The 19,347-nt window shown below is 36.7% G+C and overlaps 1 protein-coding gene across 1 annotated transcript in view; it reads left to right on the top strand.

Annotated features, from left to right (window-relative positions):
* The window catches only part of LOC129267237 (uncharacterized), a 32,863-nt gene extending 16,984 nt beyond the window's left edge, over positions 1-15,879 (top strand). The window contains exons 10-22 of the mRNA XM_064103269.1: positions 177-445; positions 4,368-4,398; positions 5,078-5,346; positions 5,763-5,870; positions 8,251-8,571; positions 9,534-9,782; positions 10,370-10,705; positions 11,244-11,461; positions 12,015-12,149; positions 12,771-12,927; positions 13,732-13,765; positions 14,252-14,544; positions 15,177-15,879. Coding sequence (XP_063959339.1) covers positions 177-445; positions 4,368-4,398; positions 5,078-5,346; positions 5,763-5,870; positions 8,251-8,571; positions 9,534-9,782; positions 10,370-10,705; positions 11,244-11,461; positions 12,015-12,149; positions 12,771-12,927; positions 13,732-13,765; positions 14,252-14,544; positions 15,177-15,244 — 2,488 coding nt within the window. The 3' untranslated portion in view covers positions 15,245-15,879. The remainder of the gene's footprint in view (positions 1-176; positions 446-4,367; positions 4,399-5,077; positions 5,347-5,762; positions 5,871-8,250; positions 8,572-9,533; positions 9,783-10,369; positions 10,706-11,243; positions 11,462-12,014; positions 12,150-12,770; positions 12,928-13,731; positions 13,766-14,251; positions 14,545-15,176) is intronic.
* Positions 15,880-19,347: the final 3,468 nt, after the last annotated feature.

Below are 19,347 nucleotides of genomic sequence, written 5' to 3'. Positions count from 1 at the left end.
ATTGTCCATGATATTTATCTGAAAAGAAGACTTTTCTATGTAATATCCTGTTTTTGCATTATCTGCATTACCGTTTTGGTCAACTATAGAGCCAATTTGAATTTTACTTCGTAAGCGGATAATGATCGTCTAACTTTGATTACTGCACTTTAATTACTTTTATCCCCTTCTTTCAGAATTATTGAAGAAGTCTCAAAAGGTTGCCTCAATGAAGTTGATGTCCTCGACATTGCTGAAAAGATGACAGTGGATCACTTTTATGATTTAGGGGTAGCTCTCGGTTTCCCGATCCCACAGTTGGATGCTATAGAGTACCGAAGATTGGGAGACAGACAACAGGCCTTCTATGACATCCTAGTAAAATGGCGGCAGACACAAGCCTCTGGTCAAGCAGCAGTGGAGAAACTAATCTCAATAATGACATCATTGGACTCCATGGATGAAGGTATGGAGATTATAGAGACGAAAATAAGAATGTGTTCTTTTTGAGTGGGTGGGGGATGTGTGAGAATCGATAAACGTACGTGTTTGTGCTTTGTGTGTGTATGTCGAGGATGTTCCACGAGGATGAGGATGTTTTTATGGGTGTGGGAAGTGTGTGCGTGGATACACATGCTTGTGTTGGCCTGTATGTTTTGAGGGTGCACGAGTATAATGAGAACGAGGTGAAAAAAAGGTTAAAATAAAATGACAAGAAAGTAAAGACATTCAAGGTCTCTCTTCAACGAAGAACAAAAATAAGAAAGTTGAGACACCATCATATCTATTACTCAAATGGAAAGAGTTCCAAAGTCTTGGAAGGCGTCAAGAGGGCGAAAAGAAAATAGACTGGAGGGCGGTTCTGGAGGGCAAATGACGATAATAAAATTTGTTCAAGATGCCGGGGGTAGATAGTTGCAATTCTATGAAGACGCTTAAATGCAAATGGACATAGGAGACAATTCCGTCGAGAAGCGACGACCAGTGAATAGTTAGAGCCTATAGAGCATCTCACCACAACGCTGTTTTAGGGCAAGTCTCGTGCAGTGGCGTAACAGGCGGGGGGGGGCAGGGATTTCACCGGGAAAATTAAAAAAAAGCGGGAAAAAAGAGAAAAGGGAGAAAGAGAGAAAGGGGAAGGGAAAGAAAGAAAGAAAAAGAGGAAAGGGAAAAAGGGAAAGGGAAAAAAATAAAAGAAAGGGAAAGAAAGGAAGAACATAAATAGGGAAAATAGAAGGAAAGCGGGAAAAAGAAGGAGAGAAGAACACGTGAGGATGTATAAATATCCTGAAATACTAATACCATAGCATGATTAGCAAGAGAGGGATATAAAATAAAAAGGGATGACTCAGCAATGGCATGCACGGGCAAGAATAGCGGGGAAATGGGAGAAAGAGGCAGAAAGAAACGGGAAATGAAGGAAGAACCAAATGCTTAATTGGAAAATCAGAATATATAGAGAAAAGGGACGTAAATAATAAGCGAACTTTAAGGTGGTGGTGGTGATTTTTTACCTGATTCATAAGGAAGCATGAATGCTTGTAAGCAAGCAACCACCTTAATAACACGACCGGGTTGCCAAGGATTGAAAAATATAAAGAACGGTAAGAAAGGTGGATGGCGTCTATAATAAGCTTGCTAAATTGTATGCAATATATAATGGTCGCAATCAGGACAAAGTGTCCCAGGAAAAAAAAACCCTTATCACGTTACGTACGTAACGTGCCCTATCTTGAAAAAGACATCCTTTTTACGTGTTTTTTTGGTCGCGCATGGTATCCACTCGTCAATGTAAGTGGCCCCCCGGGACATAAGTAGAATTTAATTTCAAAATCATTTTTAAAGACCATTTTTTTCTGGCTCGCTTCGCTCGCTGGCGACTTTTATAAATTTTTCCACATTTGCAATGTTGTGCTGCCTCGAAATATTTTGTTTTTTATCCGCAACTGCGTTGAAGTTATATGGGTTATGTATGTACCCGCGTTTTGATAAAACAGTGGCCATCTGCAATGTTTAAAAATATCCCGACGTTCCGGGGGCTCCGCACCAGACCAGTAGCGGCAGGAAGGGGGAGGCACGGGGGGCATTTGCCCCCAGTGAGTTGGCCCCACTCCCAAAATTTTAAAAATAAAAGAAATGTATAGTAAATGTTGTCATAGGCAGTCTACTAAAGCTGCTAAGTGCTCCGAAACAGCTTTTTCGTTCCTTAAATTGTGTAAATGTTCTCATCCATTCACTGTTAGCTCCCAATAATTTTTGTCACTCACATAAATCTCTCAGGTCATTTTTAAAATTCAAAATGTCGCCCGCGCTATACACGCTCGCAGTAGCTGTTGACTGAGATAAGTAAATTATCTGTTCAAATGGGGCTTAATAATCCATTGTTCAAGTCAATATGCTTTTCGTGATTAGAGTTTTTATTATTCGTTTTGGCGAGATACGCATCCTGCCTATTCATAATTTTCATAAATAAAAAATTTCAGCTCGCGCTACGCGCGCTCGCATCAAATGTTTAATTAGATAGCCATCCAGTTCATGATTACAAAAAAGTGCTTACAAACCGTCCAGTTATCATCTCAGGATGTTAAAAATTTTCAGCTCGCGCTTCGCGCTCACATTATTTATTTGGTGAGGTATTAACTTCATGACCCAATGCAAACATCTAGTCCTCAACAGGTCCCTTTTCAAGTCAATAGGGTCTACATTAAAAACAAATAGCTCGCGCTTCTTGCTCGATTTTGAGAAATAGGCAAAATATTTGTGTGTTGACCCGCCCCCAAATGTTCTTTTGCCTCCCCCGAGGTTAAAAATCCTGGGCCGCCATTGCCCCAGACCCGATCCGCATAGCACTGGCCCCAAAAGTTCTACAACCGAGAACATAAAAGAAAAGATGAAAGAAAAGGAAAGGAAGATGTAAGATATGATGTTATTTTCTGAATACCATGTCACAATCAATCTCAATTCTCATGAAAAGCTCTTTTTTTTCTCGCTCGCTTCGCTCGCTCGGGACTTATATTAAGCATGCTGTGCCCCCTCTTTTTTTTTTTTTTTGGGGGGGGATACTTATCACGCATTGAGCTTTGCCCTAATGCTCGGGGCACAATCATAAAAAATCCTGTTCATACCATGATATGACCGGGAAATTTTTGGCTCTTGCCCCCCCTGGCAACCGACCCCTGTTACGCCACTGGTCTCGTGGCTATACTCTGAAAACGCTCAAGCTTGTATACCTGTCTTGAGGTTGTTGGATGTCCAGCAGCCAAACCATACTCTAAGATGGGTAACATGTTATTGATTCGGATGGAGGTCGGAGGATATAGGATGCAGAAACACCGCGTGCTAACAGTTGTATGAATCCTAAAATAGAAGATTAGCGCTTGATACAACCAAGTAAAAGTGGGTTGAAGAACAGATCGGGGGAGAGTATCACGGTTCCATGTATCTGAAAAAAAGAATCAGACCTTAAATCTAAGGGCAAGTCCAGCCATAGAAAAGGTTGATATTAATGAAACACGCGTAACACGGAAACACTGTTGGTGTTCGTGTTGGCCGGTGTGTTCCGGTTGTGTATAATGAACATGTGGGTGTGGCAGTGTGCGTATACATGTATATGTTTGGCTGCGTGTTCGAGAGTTTGCACGAGGATGGGGGTGTGTTCAATGTGCGGGGATTTGTTGGCATATGTGTTCTGTCCGGGTGGTTCACATACGACGATGTGGGTGTAAGACATGTGTTAGGATTTGTGGGCAGAGTGTGTACATATATGTTGGCCTGCGTCTTCTGCATGGGTACCAGTATGTGGGCAATGTGTGTGCATGTGTTGGTCTGTGTGTTCTGGGTACGAGAATGTGGTGTGGACAGTGTGCGTGTGCTGGCCTGTTTGTTTTGGTGGTGCACGAGGAGGTGGGCGAGTGCAAGTGAGAAGATGTGTTGCCCCGTGTGTTCTGTGTACGAGGGTGTGGGTGTGGGAAATGCGATGGAGTGAGTTTGCCTGTGTGGGTAGGGTATGAGGGTGTGGGGAGTGTGGATGGATGCACGGATGCGCGTGCGTTGATGGAATGTATGTTTTTGGTTGTGAGATATATGAATGGTGTTTCAGGATTATTGTTTAGTGTCTGAGAATGGAGTTTATAGGCGTGTGCTTAAGAAATGCATAAGGAGAGGGGGGGGGGTAGAAAAGGTGATATTACAGCAAAGCGAGAAGAGATAGGTGAGCGCTTTGGGAATGAAGGCAATAGTGGACAAAAATGTAAGCCAATAGCTCGATGGTGTATCTTTGTGGGAAAGTATGAAAACGGTTTGGAAGCTAGATAAACAGAAAATGGATTCAGATATCATTTGACCGAAACCCTTTTTTGTCACTTTTCTTTCCTCATTTTCTGTAACAGATCGGTTTGCATTACAAGCAAGTTCATCGGGGTAAGCACTTCATTTCACAGTTTGTAAATATGTTATACTGTTTCTATATCTGAACTTATCCAATTATTTGTTTGTATTTATACATTGGTCACATTTGCTCTACAGCGGCCGCACGGCGAGTCAAAAACAGCCGTTTTATTCATTTTTATTCGAACCACCTATATGTAAATGGTACAAAAAATGTTAAAACGCCTGTTTTTAACTCGCAGTACGGCCGCCGTAGAGCAAATGTGACCGATGTATTACGATTTCTAATTTGTTGGTAATAATCTGCATCATCCTCAATCATATTCTGCTAAGACTGTACGATTCCAGTCAATTAAAAACGGGTAAAATCCTCTCTTACAAAGTTTGAGCAAAGTCAATCAACACATTGAGATTTGAGAATTGCAAACCTTTTTCATTATGAACAACAAAATCATTAAATGAAGATTCATTTCCTAGTTTTTTCCTTACAATTATACACTCTTAACACAAATCAGTCAAATTGACTAGACCAGTAGTCAACTAGGAGCAACTGATATGGCAATCACTGATATTCACATTTCTGACATATTTTCTAGTCAGAAATAACTATGTTCTAGTAAAATATGTCTAGAAAATAGTCAAATATGACTAGAATAACAGTTGCACCCAGCTGACCCTATTAACTAGTCATTTTTGACTGATTTATTTTTAGAGTGTACAGTGAAATCCCAGACAAGACGCTACTCCATTTATCCAGAAAGATAAAACAAGAGAAGTACTTCGAGACTGGAATAAAACTTGGTCTCACTTCGACAGAGCTTGAACACATAAAACACCGGACATTTCCTAACAGGAGAGACACCAACATCCTGATGCTTTCTAAATGGAAATCATCTCAGCCTCCCGGAGAAAAGGCGATAGAAACTTTGAAATGTGTTTGGGAATCTGTACAATCAGTGGAAAAGGCTGAACATTTAGAAGGTATGGGGGGGAAACTGAAGTCGGCTAATTTTATTGTTTAATGGGCTCGCTTGGATTGGATTTAAACCGATAAAATAGTAAAACGACGAAACTGAAGACTTGTATTAAAACAACTTTTGTATTCAATTGACAAATACGTGGAATGCATCGGGGAGATTTAAGTTTCTCCACAGTAAAAAAAAGAAGAAGACTTTGCATAGTATATCAGTTACTGCATAGCGATATAACTATTGACTGCAAACAGGAAGGCTGTTCAATATGCCCGTTTGTGAACAAATGTAATCCTCACTACATAAAAAGTCGTAAATGTAATGTAAACTATAATGTAATGTAAACTATGAATGTAAACTATCTTCAGTAGTACTTATTTACAAGTTGAATGAAATATTGATGTATTAGGAACTATTTTATTTCAGAAGAAGATACATCTGCAGATCTAAAACAGAATGTTGTGGAAATGACCAAGCCCAATGAGCTCGAAAGCGAACCTGAAAAGATGGAGATCATTGACTTTTCCGAAACAGGTAAGCAGAAACGAAATAAAATCGTTTTGGGATATGGGTTATCGAGATGATACAATTGATTTCTGATAACTTACCGGGGTGGGCATAATGCCTCCTGTTGTTTTTATCGACACGTCGAAACCGCTCGAAATTTCACGCTCTTCTTTATGACTTTTTCGCCTCATGTATAGGCCCTACCTGCACATTGGTTTGATCTTCTATTTAATATACTTCTAGTTTGCAATATTTATTCGACGGTCACTCGAGAGGTATAATTTCGTACATATTATTTCAATGCAAATTTTTAAACCTGATCATTTTCAAATGATGTCACAGAATTATTTGTATGAAAAAAGTTACAGATAAATAACACCATTATTTTGTTTCCTTTATGCTACTCTATAATCTATAGCAATTCATTAGTTGATCCGACCATCTACAGTGCGTCCCAAAAAACTATACACTTTTGAAATGGCTGTCAAACAAAAAGCTATATCACTTTGGGGAAAAAGTTTCAAATTTTCTGGAAAGCCAATAAAGTAAACTTTCAAATGACACAAAAAGTTTGAAAATTATTCATGCTTGAGTGAGCACTGCTCACTTAAACAAAGGGTATGAAAATTAGGCTTGGCTGGAATTCGCCTCACAATTTCTGCCAGTTTTTGAGAGGCGGATCATTTGCCTTTGGAACTTGCAAAGTTGAGGGTCTTGTGATAATAATTAATGATCGATCGCTTGTTTTGGTTGTTTGATGAAATTTCATAAGTTATAAAATGTAAATTTAATGCATTACAAGTGAACATGAATTGCAACTTTTGGTGCAGCATTTTAACTTTCCACGCGGATCTCAGACGTGTGTTTATAGGGGACATGAAAGTATGAGGGAGAGATAAGGACTTAAATGGGTGAAGTAGGTTAATGGGATAAGGGTCAAAAGAACATCTAGCCATCCCCTCCCTCCTTCTCACCCCCCCCCCTCCCCCCACCCCCCGAGAGACTAGGCTTGGCCAGGCTGGGCATGAATTTACCTTCCACTTTATTAAGAGGTGAGTCCTTTGGAACTTGCAAAGTGAAGAGTTTATACTAAATTAATGATCAAATGAGATAAGTTTCTTATTAAGGCAAATTACACGAGCTACTAAATTGAAATTAAATGCATGAGTGAACAAGATTTGGAATTTTAGTGTAGCATTTTAAATATTCTGTTGACCCTTATCTCATCAACCATTTAAATCCTTACCTCATCCCCTATTCTCATGACTCCCATAAATACTATGTGGAGATCCACATGAAAAGTTAAAATGCTGCACTAAAATTGCAATTCCTGTTCACTCATGCAATAAATTTCGATTTAATAATCATTAGATTTGCTAAAAACAGCCACAATTGATCACGATTGATCATTAATTGTAACACATTCAAGTTCCAATGGACTCGCCTCTAAAAACTGGCAGAAATTGGAAGGCTTATTCCTGCCCAGACTAATTTACATACCCTTTGTTTCAGTGGGTAGTGCTCACTCAAGCATGAATAGTTTTCTCACTTTTTGGTGTCATTTAAAAGTTTATTTTATTGGCTTTCCATATATATATATATATATATGTATATATATATATATATATATATATATATATAAATGTGTTAAGTTATGTAACAGCTTTGGCAACTCTTTTATTTAAATATTGTGTGAAAGAAATGGATGAAGAGAACAATGGTAGGCGTAGCTTAAATCAAGGTTCCCCAGAGCTATCTACCCTTTTGGAAAAATTGGTGATGCCGAAAAAATGTCTCTGCCGGGAATCGAACCCGGGCCCCCAGCTTTGAACGCCGGTGCCTTAACCACTAGACCACAGAGATGGGTTAGTGGGATCGGGGTCGCCCTAGCCCTGGTTAAGGCACCGGCGTTCAAAGCTGGGGGCCCGGGTTCGATTCCCGGCAGAGACATTTTTTCGGCATCACCAATTTTTCCAAAAGGGTAGATAGCTCTGGGGAACCTTGATTTAAGCTACGCCTACCATTGTTCTCTTCATCCATTTCTTTCACACAATATTTAAATAAAAGAGTTGCCAAAGCTGTGGTACATGTATAACTTAACACACACATATATATATATATATATATATATACATATATATATATATATATGTATATGTATAATATAGTATAATATATAAGTCTTCTCCCCCAAAGTGATACATTTTTTTATTTGGCAGCAATTTCAAAAGTGTTTTTTTTTAACGCACTGTATATCTAAGGCCTTGGTATAACGATAAAATATGTATTATTTTTATTGAATAGGAAGCATGTAATTGGAAAATAAGCAAAAAAGGTATGGAATTATATTTCCAAGTCCAAATCAATCATGATTATTTATTGTTCTCATAATTATATATTTTTTAAGATAATGATCCACTCGGGCCTTCTTGTAAGCACGGGGAAACGCATGAGGATCTTGATCAACACGGTGGAATACCAAACTCAGAAGAACTTTGCAGTGTGGCTCGTCAAGTCAAAACCTTACAAATAGCATGTTCACTTGGGAAAGCCCTTCGCATTGATGACATCAGCATAGTCGGTTTCGTCACTCAGCAGACTCCTTCATTACTGGATGCTACAGCAAAGCAAATCCTTCTCATGTGGCATGATGGCTTACAAGAAGGATTAAGGGAGGTTGAACTCCACGAGCTTATAATGAAGTACAACATCACCGGTGACAAAACAGGTTATTTTAAATCTCTCTTTAACTTACTAGCCTATGCAACCTGTGAATGAATTTTCAGAAACGTTCTCATTTTAAGTTCTTCTAAAGCAAAATGGCGAGTGTACTTCACATATTACAGGAATGGGCATATTGGTTGAAACTGAAATGCATTAGTCTGAGTCAATTTTCCGTTCAGCCGAGCGGTTTTTTTTCCTTGCGGTAGTCTTAAAAGCCTGGTCCCACTAGCTGAAGGACGCAAAACACATTAATAAAGGATACAGTGGACGAGCAAAATTTCCATCCATTTTCATCCGTTCCAAAAAATTTCAAAAATAAACGTGGGTATAAGTACCGCGGATGTTAAACGGTTGTTCATCGGAAATCTTTTGGATGAAAACGGACGGAGGTGGATTATAAATAAGCATGGATAAGTGCACATAAGTGTACGTAAGTGTACATAAGATCCGAAGGGGTACCGGGGGTTTTGAATACTTTATTTACGAGATGCATACACTTACATCCTTTCTATTCCCTTGTTACTAACGATGTATAGACGTTCCATGTATTATCTTTCGTCCCTCTTTCCCTTGTTAAGCTTCAGTGGATCTGAGTTGCGAGGATGCAGAGGGGATGAAGCGGACGTTAAACGGATGAAAACGGACATAGTTGTTCGTATTATTTCGCGTATACATTCGTACACGGTGGAAAGTTCATCCGTTCTGAAAGTTTTGTGCAGCTCATAACTGTTTGCACGGATGAAATCACAGTTGACGGATGACGGATGCTCGAAGGAGAGAGCGTATTTCAACGGATGGCAAGTTTTTTTTTCCGTTTTACATCCGCTATGCATCGGCAAGTGCTGTGGGACCGGGCCTTGAATCCCCTTTATGAAGTCCTATGTCAAGACCCTCCATATTCATTTCAATTGTATTTATGTAAATATGAGCATCATAATCGTGTCAAATATTGTTCTTCTTTGTCAGGAGGCTATGATGAAATAGCAAAACTCATTCGGTCTGACTCAGATCTACTCGTCTTAATTCGTCATTTGGGAGTTCAGCCTTCCATCGTCATGGAGATAATTAACACATCTGTAGACTTTGCACCACACATGGTTGTTTCTGCTGCTCTGCAACTGCTGATACAATGGGCCAACAAGGGTGGAACTCGTGAGAGGCTTCTGGTTGTAGCTCAGGCTTTTCGTTTTAATTGCGCAGAACTCTTAGAAAAAGGTAACGCTTTTACCACAACGGTGATACGACATTTGCTCCGGCGACAATTGTTCCGGGCTATATATCCTGTAAGATATAGAGTTAGAGTTGCAATAGTTTTTAATGTTAGGCTTAGGGTCAGGGCCCTGGGATCGATGTTTTTTTACTGTGGGTGCTGATGTAAATTTGAAATTTAAAAAAAAGGTTTTCTCTACAAATCTTATTGGTCCAGAGAAATTTTAAAAGCAAAACAATAAAAAAAATTCACTAAAGAATGGAGGTCATTTGGATACATCTTTCAACTTTTACACATCTTCCACATCACCTGGGGTGCTGCCTCGATGGAAAATGATACACGCTTAGGATTGGGTTTAGGATAGAGTATAGCGTTAAATCCAGGGTTGGGGTTAGTCATTCTATCAGTGTTTGGAATTTACACTGGAGCAATTCTCGCCTTAGCAAGTGTCATAGAACCTTTAAAACATCCGTTTCATTCGTACATCGCCTCTGACGATTTTCACTTCATTGTGAAACTCTTTAAAAGAATCATCTATAACAAAATAGTATGTTTTAATATATTTTTGTTATATTGACCCACCCCCTCCAAGGCCTGTCATGTCATTCAACGTATCCATTTTTCATCTCGTACGGCATCATTGATCATAAGAAAGGAAGGCTGACCCTCGATGAACTTGGAGTTACTGTATCTATTCCTGAAGGGGCTATTCCGAAAGGAATGAGATCAACCGTCACCATTCGCGTATCAATCCGCAATACTCCCAGAATTCCCATACACGACGATGAAGTTCTTATTACTCCGGTCATCGAGACTTCTGTCCATCAAGAACTTCTCAAGCCGGCATCGATAGTACTGCCACACTGTGTTAAGTTCCGGGAACAAAACGACGATTCTTCTGTTGTATTGTACACCAAGACCGAGTCAGGTATGAATTTAGTCATGAAAATCGTCCAATTCACCTTGGTTGTAGTTTGAAATCAGAATGTATCCACTCTTAGAAGTTCAGGTGGGTGTTTCATAAGGCTGTTCGTAAGATACGAATGATTTTACGCACGACTGGTGATCCTTTCTTGAGCTAATTGATATCCCTGTATATTTGATTCATGACCTAAAAACATGTTCCAGTCGTGCGTAAGGTTGTGCGTAATTTTACAAATAGCTTTATGAAACACACACCAGGTCAAGTTTGACCCAAAGTTATTCCGTTGACGGCCACAATCTCATCAGGTGAACAATTACCTCATAAGGATAAGAACCTTTAGGATAATATCTGCACCGAATCCGCATCATTTCGAACTCACTTCCACAGAACTAATGTATGCATAGTTAAGTAGAAAATACTCAATTGATGTAAAAGAGAAATGTCTGATTTTGAAATATATTCGTCTTCCCGGCACTTTAGCGCGATAACCAAATTTTAATGAAGATCCAGAATTAACAACACGTCCATTTCCAAACTTCAGGAAAATTCGGTCGCAGAATGCTGACTGTTGACGATTCACGAATCTCAAAATCTACGATTGAGTTTTGTACGCGTCATATTGAAGTTTTGGCTGTGTCTTCAAAGAATCTTCGAGAACTTCAACTGACATGCTTAGTCTTCCAGCCCACTATGAAGACACCGGAACAGCAACCATCTATACACGTGTACATAATCTATCCATACAATACATATGATCAGGTATTTCTATTTAATTTTCACCATTTTTTGGCATCTTGACGCATGCGTCTTTTCAGGATTTTCAAAATATTACCGGCGTACAAAGATATTTCAATCTATGCAAAATTGGAAAATTTGTTCATGAAAAAAAGAACTTTCTATGCAATATTATTGAATTAATCGTTATTCGTAAATATTTATATAATTTCTGCTGCAACGTTAAAAAGACGATGGCACACCTTAACTCCGGATATTATAAAAAGAATGAAGCAGTAATCTAATTAAGTATTCTTGTATTGATATTACCATAAAAGTCAATTAAGAGCCTTATATGGATAAGTGATAGTAGCCTTCAACTCATCATTGCTTACACTTGCCATTAACTACAAAGGATTTACTCTGAATCAATTTTGTAAAATACTACCGGATTTAATCTGATTAAAAAAAGTGGCGCATCTTATTGAAGCACCCTGCGATAAAGGTCATTTTTACTAACTATTTTAACACTTTATTCTCTGTCATGAATTATCAAGGAATTATTGTGAATCAAATGTCAATCTTTTGCATGTTTCAGGATATAATCAAGACGGAACTGGCTTCTTCTGTACCTTACTGTCAAGTCGAGGAGGGATTCAAATTCTCTATAGGGTTAACAGCAAAACACCTGGAGGTTATTTGTCATGAAGAGTCGAAGCAACACAGACGAAAGGTATGGCGTTTATTACAAGTTTCAATATCTATTATCATGGAATGATAGCTTGTGAATCCTTATGAATTTACAAGGCAATTCAAATATGGCACTCATGTTGGCTTAAAATGATTTCTAATAAATATAGAATTAATTATAGCTGCAATTTTTTTAGATGCATCAGTATCCATTAATCGATTACATTCAAGATGTGTTCCCATTCTACATCTTCACTCCCAACCTTACAAACCCAGCAAATCCTCGTAGTGATGTGTTACTGACATTGTTCCGCTTTTACCTTCGCTTTAGTAATTAATCATTTATATAGTCATCGTACTCATTAGGATCACTAGCGTACTTACGGGGGGCAGGGGGGACAGCCTACCCCCCCCCCTGACGAGTCACAACCCATGTAAAGGACGTATCCCTGCCTCCCTTGACGAGCTTGAAGACCTTTGTTTGTTTTTTTTTTTTTTGCTTGCTTGCTTGTCAAATTTTTGGGCGGACGAATTTGCCCACCCCCCCCCCCTGTAGAAAATCCTAGGTACGCCACTGATTATGATATCATGACAATAACTGAGAATATTGCCTTGATTTATTTTACATGTATAGTTCTTTTGTATATTATTTTCTCCAACGAAGATACACATCAAAAGTGTTTTGAGTGGTCATCAGTGTACTCCTCTGAAGTTCATGCTTCAGTTTACCCCGGAGGAAAAGGGAAAGAAGATCATTCGCATTGCAATACAGGAAGGACACGAGGCCACATCAGTAAGAGAATTCAACATAGCAATAGAAGGTATTGGTGAAAATTTTCAACAATGATTTGATTAGAGCTGTTTAGATTAGTAAAGTATAGGCACTTTATTATTTTTTTGTATGGTATCCCTAGATTGGCAACCATCACCATTAAAAAAATATATATATCACACCCCCATTAATAAAGATTTTGCGAAAAATATCATGATGATTAGCCTAATATATTTACCTAGTACATGTAAGTCAGTGTGTCATCGTAATCAGACTTATCATTTCATATTTTCATTAACATGTTTATTTTTTCAAACTTTAATCATGTCTTTCATTGTCAGCGTTCAAACATTAACAAAAGGCTTATGTACTGCGTGTGGATTAATGCACATAGCATGGGTTTTTTTTTGGTTATATTCTTCTTCCTACGCAACTTTTCCTATTTATTTTCTATTCTCATGTTATTCCATCTATCGCTTCTTTTTCCATTCTCCAACTACCCCCTTTCTGCCTGTCTATCACTCATTCTCTGTCTCTCACATTGTATAATGTATGTTTCAAAAATCTTATTCTGGGACTGCCCTTGGTAAGCGTCTTTAGCTTTTGGCAATTCCTCCATATTCAGATTTACAAATGTTTGGTTTAAGGGGTTGCTCTTTGTATTTTGTAGTTTTTGTAATATCTTATTCTTTTATATTGTTTGCCACTTATATAATCAACTCTTGTTTTTTTATCATAGTTTTTTATATGTTTTTTGTTTCAATTTGAATTACTACTTTTTCTACTACTACTACTACTACTACTACTAGAGGTACAAGTACCACTACTGCTGCTGTATTTATTTTTCTTTCAGATGAACCGGATTACGCGGCCAATCGTAGGGACTCGTAAGTTGCTTGTCAATAAATTATTTACTTAATTTGGAATAAGACCTTGCGGCAAACATATTTCGTCTTTAAGTGCTTAATTGCTTTCGATAAAAATAATTAAATGCATGCGTGGTGATTTCTACAACTGAAGGATTTCATTACATATTTTAACATTTGATAGTGAGAGCGAAAATAAAGTTTTTACAAATAGAGTCACAGCATATCAAATAGAACACGTTATTGTAATGATAAAACAGTGATGTGATGATCAATATGATGAGCATTTTCAATAAAACAGTACTCAATCGAATGCATGACAAATCGATAACACACCAGGAAAGGGTAGGGGTAAAGAAATAAATAGCGAATCCCCACCCTCCACTTCCCGCGAAAATTGAATTAGCATGCATTAAACTTACACAATAAGCTATTACAAGAAAACTATTTTATTTATGCAATTATAAAAGTTTCTATGAACGTTGTGGATTTTCTATAATTACACAGGCAAGGGCGAATGAGCTGTTTATCCAACAATCTCATTGAAACCCTGGCTGATGTGATTCTCAAGCAAAGCGAAGCAATCCCGCTAGGCCGCCGTCTTGGTTTCTCAGACTCGACTGTAGAGAAATACCTCAATCGACAAGACTCGTCGTTTAAGAGAATCTCAAGATCAGGTTTTGTTGAGATGCTAAGTGAGTGGAGACGAAGAGCCCGACCTAGTGAGCAGGTAGAGAAGCTTCATCAAGCCCTGAAAGATGCTGGTCAGAGCTATGTAACAGAGACCATCCTGCATGGTGGTGAGTGCCTCTATATAGTTTTATCCTCATTATTTATATTTAGAACCCTCGGGGAAAATGTTTCCTGAAATGTCATTTCTGTACAAAAGAACCTGTAATGATTGTTTTAAAGAATCTAAAATGGTTCCAAAGTGGCTGCTTAAAGTAATTTAGAAACTTTTCGGGAAACTTAAGATGTGCAAAAATAGAGAACAAGCTTATAACCCTGTAAAAAAAAAAATTATTGTAAAATGATTATTTTGGCATATCGTTTTATTCAGCATATTGATATATATATATCAACATATTGATATCAAAACAAGTTGACAATTATAATTTTATTAATAGGAAAACTATAAATTACAAGCTCTGCTTGATCCTTCATACCCTCATCTTATTGATATATATGTCTCCAATCTGAACGTTTATTGTATAACATTTATCTTATTTATTATGAATAATGGTGAAGTATTGTATTGTTTTATTATTAATGATTTACTGTCTTTTGATGGACGTTACATTATATTTGATATTTTGTGAGATAAGAAAAATCAACCAAACTGAAACTGAAATATCTTTTTATTTGATCGATTGTATGTGATCCCTCAGAAAGTAAGACACAATCTTCCAATTTTATTCCTACTATTTTATAGTGGCCATCTCTTCTAAGACCAGCGTTGCTCAGCGCGTGATAGACCTTGAGTCAAATAGTCCTAAATAGAAAGCGACTGTTTCATTGACCTCAAGAATGCTAAACCATTACCTCTGGAACTAGATTGCCAATGTATGAAGATTCGAGAGTTGGAGTCAACTGGTTAACCAGAGGATGTCTGAGGGGATAGCTCACCTCTTAATTTCATCTTAACAAAATGTGTCGTGATGTGATACTAGCGTCAATATTAAGGGGTTAATTAGCAATTAACCTCATGGATTATATGAAAATAACTTTATGAGATTTAGCAATTACTTCGCAGGAGTTTTCTATAACGTAGATAATCTTTTGTCAAAAGTCGTTCCTTCAATGACAAAGCAGCATTTATCAAACGATCGGTGAATCAAAACAGCAGTGTCGTCATGGACTCTGGACAAACCACATAAATGTCAGGTTCGAATCCTAAGACGAGGTGTTGTCCTGATCCACCGACTTTCGACAATGACCTCTATCATCTATCCATCATGATTTGACGGATATTTTTAATGAATTCTGAAAGTTGCAGAAAGCGTCTGCTAGTCCATTCTAAAATACAATGCTAATGATTGCAAAACAATTGTCTTATAAGAATTATGACAGCAAAATTGTCTTTAGTATAATTTTATTGCGTATTTTATATTTAAATTTATAATGTCATTATAATCATGAAGAAAAAAAATCAGAATATACTCTTGTCTGACACAATCATATACCGTGTATATCTTACTCTCTAAAAAAAAGGGAAAATTTTCACTAGCTTTTCCCATTCACATTGATAGTGAAATCAAGGACCATTCGATTTGGAGTAAATTTAGAGTGAACATAAAAAAGGCCGAACGTTTCATAAGCGATACCACAGTATGCCCATCTCTTCCTTGACTGAACCTGGAACCTCAAAAAGTTGCTTTCTATTTTTTTTTTCTTTTGTAGCGCTTGCTGAATTTCCTCTGCATTCAGTCAAGAATATTTGAGGGTTATTGTTGATAAATTTTGAAAGCTTAATACATTCTTTTTCTGAGCTCAATGAAAATCTTGAAATTGATTTAGAGCCACTTGTTGTTTGTTTGCAGCTATATTTATTTACTTATAGTACATTAGCTGTAATTGCAAAATTTACATATTCCATTACTGTTAGCAGATCATATTGTAACTTACATCCATGTATATATGACTTGTATCCCTTTTTAGTAGCCCTCAGTGTAAATTATATATATATGTTCTTCATAATTATTGTTTAAATGTTTCTGTATCTCTTATTTCGATAACTCGTATTGTAAATGTCACAAATCTTTTGACTCACGTACATACATCTGCTTGTAGCTGTTTTTGTATTATTGTTTATAGCTCCTGTTAAAAGAAAATCAAAATTAATCCTAACCTCTTAAATCATAACAGCTCCTATTGTGAATTTCAAATAACGCTTCACTCGTCAAAGCTTGTATTGTAAGTTTTTATATATCTTTAAACTTTTGGTCGCTCTTAATGCAAATTACGTTTATCTCTTAACTTATTAGCTCATTAGAGTATATATTTCATCTTATAACAGCTTTTATGCAAAAACCTTCTTAAAACACTCGAAACATAAATATCATTATGTTATACAAACTTGATCAGATGCAGCGTATTTGTTTACAATTGTGCATTTTTCATATCACCATGATCTCAAATTGCTTTTATTGTAAATTTTATTTTAAAATATATATTTTAATTTGTGCATTACAGTCTTTACTCTTAACCACACTTTCATTGTATAACTCGTCCATTTACTCTTCATATGGTAGCTCTTATTGTAAATACCACATATTCCTTATATTCTGAAAGCTCTTAATGCAAATATAATATAGCCTACCTGTTACCAGTAACATATTTTATTGTAAATTTCCTGTATCGTTTAACTCCATCGTAAGGGCCTTCTCATTTGTTTCATTATTGTATAGCTTAACTCTTACACAGCCTAAATTTTGATTAGTTATATCATTTGAAAGCCTATGACATGCTTTTCTAAGCGCAGGGAAAATCTCAAAATCCATTTTGGGCCACTTAATTTAGTTTGGAGTGGCTGATCACATATATATCTATTTACTCAGAATACAGTAGCTCTAATTTCCAATTCCAATTCCAATTCCAATTTCCAAATCTTAAAACAACTTGTGCAAACTTAAAAACACTCAAAAATATTATTAGGTTATGCACATATTCGTATATGTTATTGATATCAAGTATAATACAACAAAATAAATCAGATGCAACGTGATTTAATTCATAAAATATTATTTTGGAGACTTGAACTTGATTGCTTATTTGCTGCGTTTCTTTCTGCAACGGCACGATAACTAGGCCTATTTTGTATGTTGTATATAATTATATAAAAAAGGGATTTTTTTTTTACAGATATCACCCAACTGTTAATGCGAAAATACCAATGAAAATCAATGCACGCGTTTTATGCAACTTCATTGTCATTCATAAAGTCATGTCCAGCTGGAAAAAACAGTGTTACACAGTGCTACCACTATGTGTTCACAGTGCGGACTATGAGAATATATTATTCACACTGTTAAACCGATAAAACTTAACAGTGTGAAGACGATTTCACACTGTGGATACCCCGATGTTGTACAGATTATATTATGTAAATAGTTGTAAATTTCACTTTTTACTACTTATTACTACTCAATGAAATGAATATCCCCTTAATAATTGTCATATGATAAATGCTTTATACTGCCATACTTCGATGAATATTCAAATGAAATTTGGATTTCTCCTATGCCCTATCAAAGGGGTCAAGCACACGTGGTACTGTGTGTATGTAATTTTGCATTCATATTGAGCAAGCTGGAGTGACTGTCTTTGAAAAATCCGAATGCTGGTAGGAGGAGTCACATTGCTCTGTGAAGTGGTTCTTTCTGGCGTGGGATGTGTGTTTAAGATGGACGGGTTGCATAAGAAAGCGACCGGTTAATGGGTGGGGCGCGTAATTCTTGATAACATCATTTTAATCCATTTTGTCATTGTTTTTCTGTGTGTATGTAAATGGTAAAAGATGAATCAGTAATCTGATGACGATCAATAATCCTGATTACATTATTTTAATACATTTATTGTGATTGTTTTTCTGCGTGTATATAAATGGTAAAAGATGTTAATTAGTACTCTAATAATGACCAATTCCTGATAACATTGTTTTAAAGGGATCGTTTAACTTTGTGAGCAGCTGTTTTGAAAAATTCTCAAACTGAGACAAAACATGTGTATGAGTGCATGTATTTGTCCTCAAAAACCCTGAAACAAACCACAATATAGAATGAAAAACTCTAATTTAGATACAAGTAGCAATTTATTAGCTTGATTTTGAGAACCGTCTAGTAGACAGGTTAAGCTTATGACCAGTTTACTCCAATTCAAAATGTCCGTTGGCTATGTTGACTGCCTTCAGTTGTGTGTATCTCCTATTTACACACACACGCTATTAGCTACACTGAACATTCAGTGTATACCTAGTACACACTGTATGTAGGCCATGCTGTGTTCATCTAGAGTTCGTGTGTTGTGGTGCACAGGTTCACTGTATACACATAGTCATTGAAACCAACTCCCAATTATTTTCAAACTTTGGTTTACATCTTTAAGGTTTTAAAATTGATCCTGTGGATATAATACTTTGAAACTTTTGGGATGGTATTTTTACACTATAAGCCTAATGTTAAGCCCATTCTCAAGAACCAAAATGAGAATTTTTTAAATCAGGACAAAGTGAAATGATCACTTTAATCCATTTTAGTGATTGTTTTTCTGTGTGTATATGAATGGTGAAAGATGTTAATTATTGCTCTGATAATTATTCCTGATAACATAATTTTAATCCATGTTGTGATTGTTTTTCTGTGTGTATATAAATGGTAAAAGACGTTAATCAGTGCTCTAATAATGATCAATTCCTGACAACATAATTGTCGTCCATTTTTGTGATTGTTTTTCTGTGTGTATATAAATGGTAAAAGATGTTAATCAGTGATCTAATAATGATCAATTCCTGATAACATAATTTTAATCCATTTTTGGTGATTGGTTTTCTGTGTGTATATAAATAGTAAAATATGTTAATCAGTACTCTAATAATGATCGCTCGC

Source organism: Lytechinus pictus, chromosome 8 (genome assembly GCF_037042905.1).
Source record: "Lytechinus pictus isolate F3 Inbred chromosome 8, Lp3.0, whole genome shotgun sequence".
Classification (NCBI taxonomy): Eukaryota; Metazoa; Echinodermata; class Echinoidea; order Temnopleuroida; family Toxopneustidae; genus Lytechinus; species Lytechinus pictus.
This window is presented reverse-complemented; position numbering and strand designations above follow the sequence as displayed.